Below are 17,683 nucleotides of genomic sequence, written 5' to 3'. Positions count from 1 at the left end.
TGCAATCCTGATAGTTCTAACTAAGGTTCCAAGGAAAACAAGAATTATTTATTTGGTGGATTTACATGAGGGCCTATCTCACGTGCATGGCTCTGGATTGCTCACAATACTAAAAATATCTACAAAAATATAAAACCCATAGCAGTCAGGAAAAAAAAAATTGCAAAGCCACAATCCAACATTCAACGTAATTAAGAAACAGGCTCCTCCGCACTCTTGGGAATCCCAGACTCAAGCACAGAGCCTCCCCTCAGAGCCTTATGGAAGGCCAACAGGGACAGGAGCAATCTGATCTCTAGAGGGATTGTATTCCATAGGGCAGATGCCAGGACATAACAGACTTTCCCCCAAGCCAGAATTCTATTCAGAATATTTTTGTTCATTAAATATATTTTATTCCACTTTGCATTATAGAAAAACCTGGAGCATCTTTTCCAAAATAAACAGTTCACTGAAAATGCAAATAAACATGAGATAAACCTTAAATTTACTGAACAATTTTCAGTAGATCTGGACAACTTTTTGTTCTGAACCCTGGGGTATAGGCGGACCAAAAGGAGACAAAATTCTATGAAAACATTTATCTTCAATATATCCAATGTGGTGAAATATTTTCAGTGTTATAAATTATTACGCTGTAAATCTGGCAGAGAAGTGTAAAAGAGATTGCCTAATTTCAGACTCCTTATCTGAAAGGGTTCTATTTCTAACATTTCCAGCTTTAAAAGATTGACAGCTTATTATACTCAGATACTAAATGTAAAGCAACACCTTTCCAGTGGGGCTAAAGGGCATATAAAACCATTCCATCTAACTCGAATTCCCCTTCATAGAAGAAGAAAAAATTAATTATACATATTGCAAAACAAAGTACTTACTGTTCGAGCACCACTTGGAGACAAGGCTCCACTAGGAAGGTAAGGGTTTCCCAGCTCTGGGATCATCAAGAAAGGATAACTTGGATAAGGAGTCCCTTTAAAAAAACCTCCATCTTGCTGTCTTCTAATTACTATGGAAGAAGGAAGATATTAGCTATAAACATTCAGAGAGTAAAACCCCCTGATGAATGGCAAAACAACCAACTTAAGTTTGTATGAATTACAAAAGTTAGAATTCTAACTCCACAAATTATACAAGATCAGACTCAAGAAAAACTAGCTAGGATCACAAAGCAGAGAAAAATTAGCATTGAAGCAAAAAGTACTAAACAAGATGAAATTGTATTTATTCCATTTTGTTATCTAGTACTCATGCCTTGAAACAAATTTGAAACAACATAAATTATTGTACTTCTAATTAAAGCAATCAACCAATAAAAATCCATTTTTATCTAATAATTCAGTTATATTTATCCACAAAAAAATATCTATAACACCACAAGTTTCATTCAAATGCTTTAAGTCAAAATGTGACACCTGTTGTCCTTTTTCCTCCCATGCAAAACATCAAACTATAATTTGCTCAGATATAATTTACTCAATAAATCACATGAAAAGATTCACAAGTCAAAAATTTAAAAAATGGCTCATGATGTGGACCTTTCAGCAATGTAATACTTAATGTCCAGGATATCTTGGCCAATCTTCAGAGTTATGCAAATAACACTTAGAAAATGACAGATCTTCATTCTTTTAGGTCATAATGTTAACATAACATAATGTTATGTTAGATAAATGCAGGCTTGCTATGATAAATATGTATTGCAAAGTAATGACCTTTTATAAAAAGCTATTTTTTCCTCCCTGTGAGCCATTCATTAATACAAACTGCAGAGTTGCAAGCTTCCCAAAGTCTGTCTTTGGGACAAAAGTTGAGGAAACATATGCAGGTCTGTCACCTTTCATTCAGTGAGCTAGAGATTTATGCAATCATGTTTTAATGTCTGCACCCCCACCAAAGTACCACTGGATCATTTATCAAGATTAACTGCAGTCCAAAATTCTACACAAATAACAACAATAATTATAACTTTTACTTCACCTACTGTACTGTTAAGATGAAGAATAAGAGTTGTTACCCCCTCCCCCAAATGTGCAAAAAAGAAACTTAGGGAGGAATCCACCTAATATTAGGTTAATTTTACACTTAGCCCCACCAAGCAATTCTCCCTGAAGCAAGCAAGGCTTATTTCTGAGTAAACACTTTACATGTTTTAAACTTCACACAGCAATTCCTATATTTAGAAATAAACTGTATTAATTTGAATGTTTTAAATAAATTTATTCATAAAATTGATCCTTTGGAATGGATCATTAAGGAATTAGTATACTTTACTTTTTAAGTTATTTAAAAACTCACAAGTGGGTGAATTCTGACTTCTCCATTCAAAATTCTGTTGTGCATTTAAAAAAAAAATCGGGCTAAAGCCTACTACTGACTGAAATAATTCCCATCCAGGACAAGGGAAAATTCCCTTGTCAAGCAGCAATTCTATACATTCCTATGAACTTAAGGGAACAATTCTGCATAAACATGCACAGCATTAAACGATTCCTTCTCAGTGATCCTAAACGTCTTCATTCAGAAGTAAAATGGTGCCTCTTGTTCGAGAACACTGATAAATTTACATCCAAAAAGTATTACTTCTTAAAAGAGCCATAGGTCACCATAGGCTTTGTTTACTCAAAGTAAAAAGTAAATCTTGTAACTTCAACGAGCCATGGGGGGGTATCCTCAGCCCTACCAATTTTAACACTAAAGTCTAAGCACAATTGCTGCTAATATAAGAGCATATTTGTAGTTTGAAATGGGAACTCCTTGGTGCTCTCTGATCTTGCCTGTTTTTTTTTTTTTTGGAGACGTTTCATTACCCAAACTAGCTAACACCATCAGTGTTACTGATGTTGCCTAGTTTGAGTTATTGGCACTGATGACGGTCACTAGAACTCATGATGTCACCTAGTTTGGATAATGAAAGGGGTGCAAGAAAACAAGCAAGCTCAAGAGAGCCACTTCGCAGCATAGCTGCACCTCCATCTCCAAAGGCATCTGACTAAGGAGCAGAATCGCGCGCAGTCAAGAGCCCGTCAATCTGCGCGTTTCACTGCCACTCGGCTGCCACTTATACCCACATACCCAGGGGCAATTCCCATTCCAAAAAGGGTCTCTGTTCCGCAGCAAAAAAACCATTATCAGCCAGTCTTTTAGCCGGCTGGGATTACTTGGGGGGGAGAGTGGGGTTTCTACCGTGTGCGGAAGCAAGCAAGCCAAAGGGCAGGAGAGCCCCCCGCGCTCCAGCCAAAGCAGCGCCTTTTGCAAAGGCGGCCAACTTCACTGGGGAACCAGCCTCCCCCCCCCCCGCTTTCACTGCGCGGGGATTCCAAATCCGGATTAGGATTCCGCGCTGGGACCGACGGCCGAGGAAACCCGCACGGGGAGGGCAGAGGAAACCCTTTTCGGAAAAGGAAAATTTCCAGAGCTCCGACCGGCTCGGGATCAGGGCCCAAATTCGGGGAAGGCAATCCGGAGGGGAAGCAAGCTCCTCCTCGTCCCAGAAAACGACGGGAAGAGCACGGAGGAGAGAAGCGCAAGTCGTCGTCGTCGCCAGGCAGCCCGCCCCACTTCCACCGCCCGTCCCCCGTCCCCCCCCACCGCACTTCGCAGGACGGCTCCATGGCTCGCTACTACCTTCGGCTGCTGCAGAGTCCCGCGGCTTCTGGAAACTTTCCCGCGGCGGCTGAGGCGGCCTCTCCGACTGGGGGTGGTGGTGGGGGAGAAAGAGTAGGGTGAGGGGGGGGGGAGACACAAAGAAAGGGGGTTGAGACGACGCGGCCAAAAGCGCCCCCGGCGAATCTCGCCCCCCCCCATTTCCGCCCCCTCCCCGGCCGCCCCGCGCGGGCCTCTCGCCGCCGCCGCCCTCGCGCTTTTACCTCAGAGTCGGACCCGGAGGCGCTGCCGCCGCCGCCGCCGCGGTTCTCGGACTCGTGGACGAGCGAGGACTTGAGCTCGTCCAGGTCGCCATGAGCCGAGCCGCGCCCCCCGGCGCCCTTATCCTGCTCGTCGCCCTCGTCCTGGAAGGCGATGAGCTCGTCCGGGGCGCCCAGGTCGTCGCTGCTGCTGCCGCCGCCGGCTCCGCTGCTGCTACTGCCGCCACCGCCGCCCGCTCCTCCTCCTCCACCGGCGGCGGCGGCGGCGGCGGGCTGTAGCTGAGGCATGGTGCGGCGGGGTCCCGGTGCGGCGGGCGGCCGCTCCGCGCACCCCGCCTGCCTCAGCCCGGCCTCCCGCCTCAGCCCCGTCCCGCCGCCGCCGCTGCCGCCGCCCCGACAAAGTTTTGACACTCGCGGGAAGGGAGGCGGAGGCGCCGCGGAGCTTCCCCTCCTGCGGGCGTCGAGGGAGCGCGGAGAGGCGGGAAAAGGCCAGGCGGCGCCGGACCGGGGGAAAGGCTGGGCGGCGGCGGCGGAGGGAGCCCGGGTGGAAGTCGCTCGCTCCGGCGGCCGGAGGGGTCCCTTGCTCAGCCCACCCGGGGAGGGTCGAGAATGCGAGCGAGGGGCCGGGAAGGAGGAGGAGGCGGAGGAGGAGCTCCCGCTGCAAATTGACACCCCGGGCGAGCAGGAGGAGGGGAGGAGGAGGAACGCCCCCCCCGCCAGACCCCCCCCTTCCGCTCCTCATCCCCCTCCGCCCCCACCTTTTTCTCCCGGGACCCCCCAGCGCCGCGCCCCCTCCCCGCGCAGGGCGTCCCCTCCCGCTCCCCCCCCCGATGCGCGCACTTTTCCTTCTCTCTTCCCACTTTTTATTGTGATTTAAAAGCGGGGGCGGGGCGGGGTGGGAGGCCGTTCTGGAGCGGGTCTCACTCCCGGGCTCTGCCTTCCCTTTTTCTCTCCCCCCCCCCCTTTCCCTGGAAAGGAGAGGTGCAGAAACAAGGGATCGCTGGAAGCAAACAAGGGTGGGAGTGTGTGGGGCGGGGGGGGGGGAGAGGAAGAGAGGCGGACCTCGTTGCGAAGGCTCTCCTGGCCAAATAAAAAGCAAGGAATCCCGAAGGAGCCGCCTCTCGGCTTCCCCCCACCCGGATCCCTGATTGCTAAATCTTGGCGGGCGGGTTTGCATTTCAATAGATGGAATAAAGAGGGGATCTTTGCAGCCCGATCCTGTTGCAAGGTAACTTTGAGAAGTCAAGTGGGGCGGGGCGGCGTGGGGAGGTTGCAACCTAAGCGTGTTTCCTTCCGATCTGGAGAGTTTAAGTCCCGAGGAATTTGGAAAGGATTTGCTTTGGCGAGTGAGCGCGCTGAAGTTTGCATGGCGTGCCTGGTCTGAAAGGTCTTCTCCAGATACTCAGCGCCGCGTATGGAATAAGCTGCTTGACAGCCATGATGATAGGAGCGTTCAAAGCAAAATCCAGTTCAATTCAGCGGGAGCATAATTTGCCAAGCGCTGGGAATTGCAGCCATTACCCCGCTTTTTCTTTCTTCTTTTCTTTTGCAAAGCAGCTAAAACTCCCAAACACTTTGTTCAACAAGTTGCTAATGAGGCAACACAAGAGCAACGAGTGAAACGCGCACACAGGCACTCACCCTCTCACTTATACGTGGTATTTACATGCATGTTTCTGTTACAAATTTAATTTTAATGCCCTCAACAGATTTTTAAAACAATGCCCCGAACAATGTCTTGAAAGGCAAAGGAGGCCAGAGTTTGGCCAAGGGACACTGGTATGAGAATAGGAGTGACACTAATAAAGAATTGCATTTGAGGCTTGTGGTTTGTTTTGCTGCTTTCCATCTCAAACACTTTGGTGCCAGCTATTTTTCATTTATGGCATTTATTATCCAAATCTGACATATATCCCATATTCTGCGGATTACAAGAGCTGAAGACCTGTGTATATGGATGGCACTAAATTGGATGAGGCTTTGGTCTATGTGATGGAATGAAGCCATATAAAATAAATAAATTTGGCATCTTTCAAGGCCTGGCTATTACTATGGTATGTTAGCCTCTGGTTCCAGTTATTTCAGCCTGACATTTGCTTCCTCTGGTTATATTATCACAAAGTGTTGAGGGGAAAACACTTAAACACCACATGCAATGAAATTACCTACCTACAAACCTCTATAACCCAGCAACTGTTCCTTATCAGAGGATAACTATTATCAGATGACTAATTTTTATTATCACCTTTGATAAGGTGATAAGATAAAGATGGTTATTGTACAATAGAAATGAAAAGGAGATTAATTTTAAGCAGAAAAGCTATGACAAATGTAGACAAGATCAGGAAAGATAAGGGCATTATAATGATAAGGGAGAAATTCTGAAAAGCAATGGTCTTTCTAGTGTTGATGCACTCTATTTTTGGAAAAAATAAAAGAGAAAAAAAGTAAGATTCTTTTAGGATATAGATTGGGATGCAATTAGTCCTAAAGCAAAGAAAAGCTGACTGTTCTTCCTTGAAGTGCGGTTCAGTAAACAGATTTTGAGCATGTGGAATATACATAAGAAAAAAAAGATTATGTTTGGCAAGATTGAGAGAAGTAGAAAAGGGGGAAGAATACTGATAAGGTGGAAGAACAAGATCAAAAAGATTACTAGAGTACTTTGGGAATGATGTGAGTTGTTATTTATTTTTATTTTATTTAGGAGGTTTATATTGCTGCCTATTCACACATTATTAGTGTACAGCCTGGGCAAAATGTCAATACAGGAGTACAGGAGTAATTTCAAACGAATTTAGTAGCACCTGTCACTAACATCTGGATGAATGGCATCCACTCTTAAGTTTGCCCTAAGTTTGCACAATGGGATAAGTCTGAAATCTTGAAAAAAATGTGATATGCAGGGCACCAAAAATGGCTCTACAGTATGTGTACTCTCAGTATTTTACTTTGTTTTTGAGTGACATTTCAAAGTGAGGATGGCCAGCATAAAGAAAGCCAAAACAGAAATGAAAAATTGATTTAATTTAAAATATTGGTATTTTAAATTAAATATTAGTGGGTTGCATCCAATAGTGCAGGGCAATTCCAAATTGAGCTGGGTGGAGGTTGTGAACTGCATTCTTTAACATTTTCAGAACTCCTGGTATGTCAGACAGCATAAAGTTTCAAGTTTATTAGGATTTGTATGCCGCCCACTCCCATAGGGACTCTGGGCGGCTCACAACAGACAAGAAACATTTAAAATTTAAAAAATAGAAATAAAAAATAAAAATACAGTATTAAAATTCACATCACCCATTCCATCTAAGCGGGGCTGGATATCACTCAACAGCCCCAGGCCTGCCGGAACAGTCAAGTCTTGACAGCTTTACGGAAGGCCGGGAGAGTGGTAAGGGTCCGGATCTCTGCAGGTGGGTCGTTCCACAGGGCCGGCGCAGCAACAGAGAAGGCCCTTCCCCAGGGAGTCGCCAGCCGGCGTTGTCTGGTTGACGGCACCTGGAGGAGGCCCAACCTGTGCAATCTAGTTGGTCATTGGGAGGTAAGTGGCAGGAGGTGGTCTCTCAGATAAAATGCAAAGGGACCTTAAAATTAGTTATAACTTGAAGTTGTATAATTTTAGAGTCTGGTCCTTTATTCTCTGTACCAACCGCCCCCCAGTTTCACTAAACGTTTGTGTACATGGACTGTGGTTAATGGAAATTTCAGCCCAAATACATCAAGCAAATAACAGACACAGGGAAAGCCGTTGCACTCACTGCTCATTTCACAGGGATTCCCTGAGCGACTTCATAGAAAAAGGAGCCTCTTTTATGATCAGTGTTGTGTTAAATGAAATGTGTATATACTTAGTTCACCCAGATTGCCTTAGCAATATTTTAATACTTTGTCACAGGTTTACCTTGGTGTGTCAACAGGATGTTACATATTTACCTTCTTTTTGTTTTTAAACTTTTCACAGTCAGAATAGACTGAGGTACAGTACACCAATAAGATTTATTGGCATGTTTGCCAAGAATAAATTTCCAGCACAGTGTCCCAAGGAAAACTGTGAAACAGCCTTCTAACTGAAACAAATGAGAAGTTGCATGATATTCCCAACTACAGGTAGTCCTCGACTTATGACCACAATAAGGAACAGCATTTCGGTTGCTAAGCAAGCAGTTTTTAATTGAGCCGCCTCCAATTTTATGACCTTTTTTTGCCACAGTTGTTAGGTGAATCCAGCTTCCACCATTGACTTTGCTTGTTGGAAATTGGCCTGGAAAGTCGCACATAGCAATCACATCACCCTGGGGCTCTGCAGCAGGGCTGGTCTTAAGTCAGTTTTTTCAGTACCATTGTAACTTAAAACAGTTTCTAAATGAGAGTAGAGGATTACTTATATTTCATGCTGCAAAATAAAAGCTCTGGTGCCTGCAAAATCAAGCTGACTTGTTCTTACATGATGCCTTAATTAATCTCTTAAAATACTCTTAATTGAGCTGGAAAAAATTACTACCAAGTGTGATATATTGTGGCTTGTATGTACAAGATGTGACATGTTTTATCTTTGTTTTATCTTTTGGTAGGAGTCAGAGTGTGCAAACATCTACCCTGTATTTTTGCTCACCTAGTGGAAAGCCTTCGTGTTATGGATTCTTATTATTAACACAGGTGGGTCAAAAAAGTCAACACAATGAAAGAATAAAAGCAGGAGCTAACATAACATTATTAAGGAATAGGATTAACAATAGTAAAAAATCAGCAACTCACTCTTGTAAGAATTCAGAGGAAGATAGCTACTGATACAATCAAAGAGAGAGGGGCAGTTGAGAAATATGAAGAAAAATTAATTGCCATTACTATGGTTTATACTTTGTAAGATATAAGTTAAATATCAGTACTTATTTTGTACTGTTCAGCCTATGAGAGACAATACGGAAGAAAATTGAGAAAAATTAAGGCAGGGCAAATGAGAAGAATTTTTATTCTCATTTTAGAATTTGCACTGTAATGGTTAGCTTCATTCACACTGAGTTAAGCTCAGATTGAGCTTAACTCAATCTGATTGAATAAACCACAGATATCTAGGTTCAAGGGCACACTAAGCCATACACCACTGTTTGCAAACTATGAACAGGGTTCAGTTCAGGATTAGTTAGCCAATCCTGAATGAGCTCTTCGGTGATGTAACATAATACGTAAACTCAGGCTTTGCTACAATTCGATAACTGAGAGATCAGTGAATGTTACTTCTAAATAATTATATGTGGAATTAAGTATGTTTGGTTTAGCAGTGTATGAAGATGAGATGGTTTTTCATGAATATTTTTACTGTTTTTTATATGACATTGGAAACGCTATTCTAACCCAGGCAATTTTAGTGCTTTATAGATTTTAACATCATTATTGAATAAATAGGAGTGTAATTTTCCATCAGTAATAATAAGAGTATTTCAAAAGGCCTGCTCCCCGCTCCCTATCTCATTTGAGCCACATAGGCTACACCTATGTTCATTCAATCACCACAACACCCTAATGGAAAGATTCTGCTCTTGCGTGATGCCCTTTTAGCTTACAGATGTTCATACAACCCACAAAGCCATATTTTGCTTAACTGTAAAGGAATTGCAGACTATGAGAGTAATAAAGCATACTGACTGGGTTTGTGCCCTAAAATTCAAAGGGAACAAAACCTGGGTGGGATATGTGAATTCTACTGCACAATTCCCAGCCAGCCTGGCTAAATTCTTGTCTTTCTATGCCATCAATCAAGCAAAGCCTTGTAAATGGAATGTCATCCTTCTGAGGCACTCTAGAAGAGCTGGATGGGAATTTGAAGAATTTGTAGGCAGCAGACTCTGGAAGTTGAAGTCCAAGGTATAGAGAGGGGACTTGATTGAGTAAGCTTGCCATGTCTGTCTGTCTGTCTGTCCATCCATGCCTACAATGACTACCTAGTCATTCAGTTGCTAAGAGCTCAGCATGGATAGTAAGGCAAATATTTACTCTAGCTGTAAGCAGCTATCCCTGGATCAGGCTAGGAACAAAAGAGTTAACCACATCTGGAATATTGGTGTGGGATTAACTTCCCCCTGACACTTGCTTCTTGCAAACAAATGGTGCTGTGATTGTGCAGACCTTCATTAGAGGAACTTGATGTAATTACTCTCTTTTCTTTACTGGCCTTGCAGCTATCTCGGTTCTGTTTATGAACATTATCAGCATGCATGAATTTCTCTGTGATCTTTTCCATGAGCTTCATTTGCATATTGGGCAAATTGCAAAGGCATAATTTCTTAATCTGTCACTCCTGTATTGAGCTCGTTCCTACTTATTCAACTGTTTTGGAATGGGTATACGCTACCCATATTTAAAGAAGTGAGTTGTATCATTCCAACTCACTCTTTGCTTAAACATAGTTTATTCAATTTTTTATTCACTTTTGATGGGTTTCTACATCCCCTTAAACTAGCTAGGCTACTAGATCTGGGCTACAAAATAGGAACCACCATTGGATGGTGGAAAAGGGTTAAAGAGTTTTCTGTATCTCTTTGCTGCCATCTGGTGATTTAGATTTTTGTGCCCCATTTATTTATGGAAAGAGATATGGTGGGCAAGCTGTGATACCAGTTCTTTGGACATGGGGAGAAGAGCTCAATATTCATTCCATTTCCTGATTTTTCCCCCCTCCCAGTTATCCTTGCTGCACCTCAGGCCAGAGCACCGTTTCCAACTTGGCACTTTCCAAATGGATTGGCATTCCTAACTCCAGGGAATTCTGGGAGTATAATTGCCAGAGCGGAAGAGGATATCCAAGAGAAAGGGCCGTAGCAAGGTGAAGTGCACTGCATGTAACAAAGTGCAATACAAAAAGGAGGGTTCAGATCCAAATATACTTGTATTAGGATTCTAGACAAATTACAGTGACATAAATTAGTTCTCAACAACTTACTGACTTGAATGAGGTTTAGATAATAGTTTTGGAACTATGACCCTTTTTATTTGATATATAACAGTTACAGAAAACATGGGCCACATTTAATTAAGCTGTGCTGCAATTACATACCGTATATATGGCCTGGGGTTGTTGTTTTTTTAAAGCTTGAAAATAGGAAATCAAAGGAGAAATGAATATTGAACACCCTAGAGTAACCTTCCAACACTTGTACCCAGTGTGGTCAATGGCCTCACATGTTTGAAAAATGTAAAACTGATCTGTAGATTTTTTTTTTTAGCCACATATGTTTTTTAAAAACCTTGAACTAAATGCAATTCAGAATCATGAATAGGATCTTCATTTACCTCTACCAACATTACACCTCTGCAGAAAATATATATACCGTATTTTTCGGAGTATAAGACGCACCTGAGTATAAGACGCAGCAAAGTTTTGAAGGGGGGGGGGAGTTTTTGCATTCTGCAAACCCTCCCAAAATGGCCCATTTTCTGGTAAAATGGGCCCATTTCCCCCCCCAAAAAAAGGCATGAATAGCCTTTAGGGAGCTTGCAGAGTGCTCCTGGGGGGTGGGGGGACCAAAAATGAGCAAAAAACCGGCCCGTTTGTTGCTTTAAAAATGGAATGGATAGCCCTTAGGAAGCTTATAGAGTGTTCCTGCGGGTTGGGGGGGTAAAATTGAGCAGAAAATGAGCTGTTTTTTGCTCATTTCTGCCCTCCTCAGCCCCCAAGAGTACTCTATAAGCCTTCACAGGCTCTCCACGGCCATTTTGGTGAAGGAGCGGGGTTTCGGGAGCCAAAAAATGCTGTCTTCAGTGTATAAGACGCACCCAGATTTTCAGCCTCTTTTTGGAAGTGAAAAGGTACGTCTAATATGCCAAAAAATACGGTACGTACATACATACAACAATGTCACAGAACACATTTAACTGCTTACCCAGGTCATGGGATAGCATATTTTGGGGGGAAAGGAAATTCAGTTAAACGACTCAATTAATTCCATAATGGTTATTTTTAGTTCCAGTCTGAATACATTGGTTTGGAATTAATTCTCCCCTCATGCCCCTCCTTCCTGCACCTTCACCTTTTGACAAAATTCTGGAGAAGCTGCACAGAGGCTGCAGTACAATGATTTTTGTGTTCTATTTATAGTGCGCATGATTTGGGCCCAGCCTGATGAATACTGGGCAACTAGACAGTCCTCCACATAACAGGTTTCAACCCAAAGCATTATATCATAACATACATATAAATACTCCTCAATTTACAAGTTTATTCAGTGACCGTTCAAAGTTACAATGGCACTAAAAAAGTGACCTGACTGTTTTTCACACTTACGACCATTACAACATCCCATGGTCAGAGATTCAGATGCTTGGCAACTGGTTCATATATATGACGGTTGCAGTGTCCTGGAGTTATGTGATCTCCTTTTGCGACCTTCTGACAAGCAAAGTCAATGGGGAAGCCAGATTCAATACAATATAATACAATACGATACAATAGCAGAGCTGGAAGGGACCTTGGAGGTCTTCTAGTCCAACCACTGCCTAGGCAGGAAACCCTATACCCTTCCAGAGAAATGGCTATCCAACATCTTCTTAAAGACTTCCAGTGTTGGGGCATTCACAACTTCTGGAGGCAAGCTGTTCCACTGATTAATTGTTCTAACTTTCAGGAAATTTCTCCTCAGTTCTAAGTTGCATATCTCCTTGATTAGTTTCCACCCATTGCTTCTTGTTCTACCCTCAGGTGCCTTGGAGAATAGTTTGACTCCCTCTTCTTTGGGGCAACCCCTATTGGAACACTGCTATCATGTCTCCCCTAGTCCTTTCTATTAAACTAGACATGCCCAGTTCCTGCAACTGTTCTTCATATGGTTTAATCTCCAGTCCCCTAATCATCTTTATTCACTTAATAACCATGTTAACAAATGCAGTGATTCACTTAACCACTGTGGCAAGAAAAGTTGTAAAATGGGGCAAAATTCACTTAACAAATGTTTCAATTAGCAACAAAAATTTTGGTCTAAATTTTGGTCGTAACTTGAGGACTACCTGTACATGGTTGGGAACACCCCCCTCCCCCCAATAGTTATATTTTTCTCCATAACAACCTGTCCCTATCTCAAGGATCATTCAGATGAGAAATATAAGCTGGAATGGAGAAGATGGATTGATTATATTCAAAATAAATATGGGACTAAGAAACTCCAGCTAGCTTACGAGTGAATGAATACAAGTGAGGGATGATGCTAAAGTCTGTTAGTTTATTTTAGAACATGGTTGTTAAATGTTTATACCCTGTATTTGCTCTGGGAGGTTGGGGGGGGAGTGGGTTCGGGGGGGAGGTATATATTTGTAAACTTTTTTAAAACTTTTAATAAAAAAAAAACCCATCCCTAACCTGGCTTTCCAGCAGTGTACCCATCACTACTGCGTCCATTCACCTTGATGTCAGTTGTCTTCTTCTCTTTCCTTCCACCTTTCCCAGCATTAGATCCTTCTCCAGAGAGCTAGGTCATTACATAATGTGCCCAAAATAGGATAGGTTGAGTCTAGTCATTGGTGTGTTGAATGAGAACTCAGCTCATTTGTTTAGTGATCCATTTGCTTATTTTCCTGGACAGCCAGCCATCGAATTCTCAGGCGTTGTCTCCAACACTAAATTTAGTTGTCCTCCTTAAGGGTCATTTAAGTTTGAACCTGATTTAGGCTCAACATCCTTCAAACAGGATGATCTCCACTTCAAAACAGACCCAGCCATCTTTATATTTCTCAGCTTGCCACGTAGTGTGTGTGGGGGGAGGCTTGGAATGTCACATCCGACAATAACAGCAGATTGTCCTGTGGGAACCAAGGTCATCCCAACAGATGCTGGCCAGAGACTGGGAGGAGTTACCCCCGGAGATCCCAGAAAACCTAATTGGACAGTGTGACCTGTGACAAGGTGGGAGGGGCATATCTATTCTTTAATTATATGAATTTGCCTCCCTCCTCAGTAAGCTTTAACGGAGTGGATGGGTTCTTGGCAAAACATATGGGGGAATGTAAAGCGAGCATTGGCTAAAGCAACAGAGATTCAGAAAATACAGACAGACGAGGTGAGCGCCTCAGAAACCGCTCCACATTGGAGAGGAAGTGTATATGTCTACGAAGTATCTGAAATTAAAGTTGCCCAGCTGAAAGCTGGGTCCAAAGTTTATGGGTCCGTTCCTCATAAAAATGAAAATTATAAATCCAGCCACAGTAGAATTAAAACTGCCACGTCTCCTGGGGAAAGTGCATTTGGTGTTTCAATGTTGTCTGCTTAAGCCAGGCCAGAGCTGAGGCCAGTAGCAAGAATAGCTCCAATAGCTCCAAGTCCAATTGTAACGAAGAGGGGGAAACACTACAAGGTTAAGAGGGTTCTGGATTCTAGGCTGTACAAGGGGAAACTCCAGCACAGAGGTGGGTTCCTACCAGTTTGCACCAGTTCGGTTGAACCGGTTCGTCAAATCTACTGAACCTGTTAGAAGAGGTTCCACCAGTGGACCCGGAAAGCAGGCCATACCTACAGAAGAGGTTCCAATAATTTTTGAAACGCACCACTGACACACACACACACACACACACACACACAGAGAGAGAGAAAGAGAAAGAGAAAGAAAGGAAGAAGGAAAGAAATAAAAAAGAAAAAAGGAAAGAAAAAGTGAGAGAGATGAAAGAAAAAAAGGAAAAAGGGACAGAGAGACAAAAGGAAGGAAAGAGAGAGAGAGAACACATGGCCGGCAAGCCACTCCCACCAGGTCACATGGCCAGCAAGCCACTCCCACAAAGGAGGCCACACCCACAGAGTAGGTTCGACAAAATTTTGAAACTCACCACTGCTCCAGCACTAGTCCAGTGGAAGGGATACCTGATGTCAGAAGCTAGATGGGTAAAGCCAGAGGTTGTATTCTGGCAATTGTTACCGGTTCAGGAGAACTGTTAGCAGCGGCTGCAGGAGGCTCTGCCCATCCGCCCCAATGTAATGTGCAACCTTCTACGCGATGTGCATGCTTAACACACTCACATTTGCAAACCAGTAGCAAAGGTAAGTGAATCCCACCACTGGTAAAAGCACAGAATATGAAGGCAAACAGATTGATAAAGAAATTTCACAAGAAATACCCCCAGAAAACCGAAAGGCTCTCCCTAGGGAACCCGAGTTCCATTAATATGTGTATGTGCTTAATGTCTTCCAAGTGCTTTTCTCTTTCAGGGGGATCCGACTGTCAACTTTGAAAGTGACCCCTGTTGCCGCAGCCATCTTTATATTTCTCTGGGGAAGAGGCTTGGGATGTCACACCAGACAAATAACAGATCATCCCGTGGGAACCAAGGTCATCCCAGTTGGTGCTGGCCAAAGACTGGAAGGAGTTATCCAAGAGATGCCAGAACCCCTAATTGGATAGTGTGACCTGGGACAAGGAGGGAGGGGAATATCTATTCTTTAATTATACGAAAACCACAGGAATTATTTAGAGTTGGTTTTGCTTTCATAACTGCCAAAATGATGTACTCAATAAAACAATTCTTAAAGAGAGCTAACCTAATAGAAAAAGTGCAGAGAAGAGAAACCAGGATGATGATGGGACTGGAGGCTAAAACATACAATGAACAATTGCAGGAACTGGGCATGGCTAGTCTAGTGAAAAGAAGGACCAGGGGAAACATGATAGCAGTGTCCCAATATTTGAAGGGCTACACAGAGAGGAGGGGGTTAAGCTATTTTCCAAAAGCCCCTGAAGGCCAGAAAAGGAATAATGGAGAGAAATTGAGAACTAAGGAGAAATTTTCTAACAGTGAGAGCAATCAACCCATGGAACAGAAGTTGCCTTCAGAAGTTGTGGGAGCTTCATCACTGGAAGCTTTCAAGAAGACACTGGACTGCCATCTGTTAGAAATGGCGAAGGACCTATGGCATGTATTACTCCTCCGGCGCAAATGTGGTCTTTGCGTGCACGGGAGCGCCAGAAACTGAAAGCAGTTCCCTGGCGTGCAGGCGCGCACCGGGAAGCTGAGCTTCTGGTTTCTGGTGCGCGCATGTGCTTCGGCCAGCTGCTCTTCAGTTCGCCAACATGAGTGTAGGGTCTCCTGCTTGGGTGGTGGGTTGGACTAGATGACTTACAAATTCCCTTCCAACTCTTAATCTGTTAATCTGTCTGGCTTGGTTGAGTTTCTCAGTCAGAACCTTGACAGATGTCTTCTGTCCCCTGTAAAGCAGAACATGTCGCCTTCCTACTTGATAAACTTCATGTGGAAAAGAGAGTCCCTTCCAGTTGCTTGATAGAGTTCATATGGGAAGAGAGTCCTTTCTTGTTGTTAAGGAGATTTATGTGTTCTCTTCTTCCAACAAGTGCCGATTCCTGCACTGTCCTTGAACTCAGGAGAATGAGGCAGACAAGAATGCTAAATCCTAACTGTACAGAGCAAGGATTATAGGTCTAATAATTCCACGATTGCGACAGACATGGGAGTTTCCTTTGGGCCTGGAAGAATTCCTCAGAGAAAACAGCCTCAGAATCCCACTCCCAGTGTATCTGACTAGCTAAAAAAGAAGCTGTTTCATATCAGACCACAAACTCTCTTTGTTTTTCTAATTTAAGAACTGTGGGGAGGGAAGAACATTTTAGCACCTTTTTATCTCCCCGTTTTTTCATCTCCAAAAGCTGAATCCATGAAAGGAAGAAACAATAAAAGTTGTTGGAAGTGAATATCAGGAGCTATTCTTGATTGACAAATTGGGGGCTCAATGGAACTCATTAAATCTGACCTTGGGCCTGTTTTAGAAAATAGGAATATTAGAGCCTTGTTCTCATGCTGTTAAAATACTTTTGATTCCTCCATTGATCAACTGAATGTGCTTTTCTTCTCTTTTTCAGGCAGTAATGATTCAGTTTGGAGTCACAGATATTTTTCTAATGAACTTTAGCAGGAGGTCATCAGGAAAGGTAAGGAGCAATTCCTGTTAAGAGAGGACTGCAGAATCCAGTGGTAACTAGAGATGAAAATTTGTTCGTCTGCAAATACTATTTTTATACTTTATATTTCTTATACTTTTGTTCATTCATCTAGAATTGTGTGATCTTGAAAATGAGCAAGAAAAAAAATCAAGTATGATTTCAACATAATTTCAAATATCATTGTCTGGATAATGTCGTCATTGTCGTCACTTATAAAGCCCTTCATGGTATTGGACCTGGGTACTTGAGAGACCGCCTGCTGCCAATTACCTCCCAAAGACCCATTAGATCACACAGAGCAGGCCTCCTCCAGGTTCCGTCTACCAACCAATGTCATTTGGCTACTACCCGGGGGAGGGCCTTCTCTGTGGCGGCTCTGGCCCTTTGGAACGAACTCCCCGCAGAGATTCGGACCCTCACCTCTCTCCAGGCCTTCCAAAAAGCCGTTAAAACTTGGCTGTGTCGGCAGGCCTGGGGTCGATGAGTTCCCTTCCCCTCTCGAATCATGTGGCTGTTGGTTGTTTTTAAATGCCCTGTATTTTTGTAGTTTTTGTGTTTTTCCCTTCCCCTCCTTGGGTTTGTGCGCCGCCCTGAGTCCCGCAGGGAATAGGGCGGCATATAAATAAAATGAAACTCAAACTCAAAACTCTAAAGGGATGGTGATGATATCAGTTGCTCAAACATTTAATAGTTGGTAAAGTTATTCAGGCACAATTCTTAACAGAATTCCTAAACCCTTCTCTTCAATGTTACATATATACAAACACAAAGTGGGTTCAGAGTCTGCACTAAGAATATGATGGGGGGCCATCGTTGTAGCATAAATCACAAGTAGTTTACATATCATGCTAAGCAATAACAATTTATTTAATATTTATTTACACATAA

At 43.3% G+C, this 17,683-nt stretch overlaps 1 protein-coding gene and 1 long non-coding RNA gene across 3 annotated transcripts in view; one reads left to right on the top strand and one right to left on the bottom strand.

The window, feature by feature from the left end:
* Positions 1-4,557, bottom strand: part of TCF7L1 (transcription factor 7 like 1) — a 53,831-nt gene extending 49,274 nt beyond the window's left edge. The window contains exons 1-3 of the mRNA XM_032229281.1: positions 3,870-4,557; positions 3,628-3,694; positions 879-1,009 (exon numbers count right to left, since the gene is read on the bottom strand). Of these exons, the coding sequence (XP_032085172.1) occupies positions 879-1,009; positions 3,628-3,694; positions 3,870-4,154 (483 nt within the window). The 5' untranslated portion in view covers positions 4,155-4,557. The remainder of the gene's footprint in view (positions 1-878; positions 1,010-3,627; positions 3,695-3,869) is intronic.
* Positions 4,558-4,773: 216 nt separating this feature from the next.
* On the top strand, positions 4,774-16,818 carry LOC116516475. 2 transcript variants are annotated; one of them, XR_004256360.1, is made up of 4 exons: positions 4,774-5,094; positions 8,441-8,525; positions 10,549-10,689; positions 16,715-16,818. It is a non-coding gene; the product is annotated as an uncharacterized LOC116516475 (long non-coding RNA). The 2 variants fall into 2 exon arrangements; XR_004256359.1 differs by lacking the exon at positions 16,715-16,818 and having other exon boundaries at positions 10,549-11,240.
* Positions 16,819-17,683: the final 865 nt, after the last annotated feature.

Source organism: Thamnophis elegans, chromosome 13 (genome assembly GCF_009769535.1).
Source record: "Thamnophis elegans isolate rThaEle1 chromosome 13, rThaEle1.pri, whole genome shotgun sequence".
In the NCBI taxonomy this organism is placed as follows: domain Eukaryota; kingdom Metazoa; phylum Chordata; class Lepidosauria; order Squamata; family Colubridae; genus Thamnophis; species Thamnophis elegans.
Note: the sequence above shows the minus strand (reverse complement) of the source record. Positions and strands in the feature narration are given on the sequence as shown.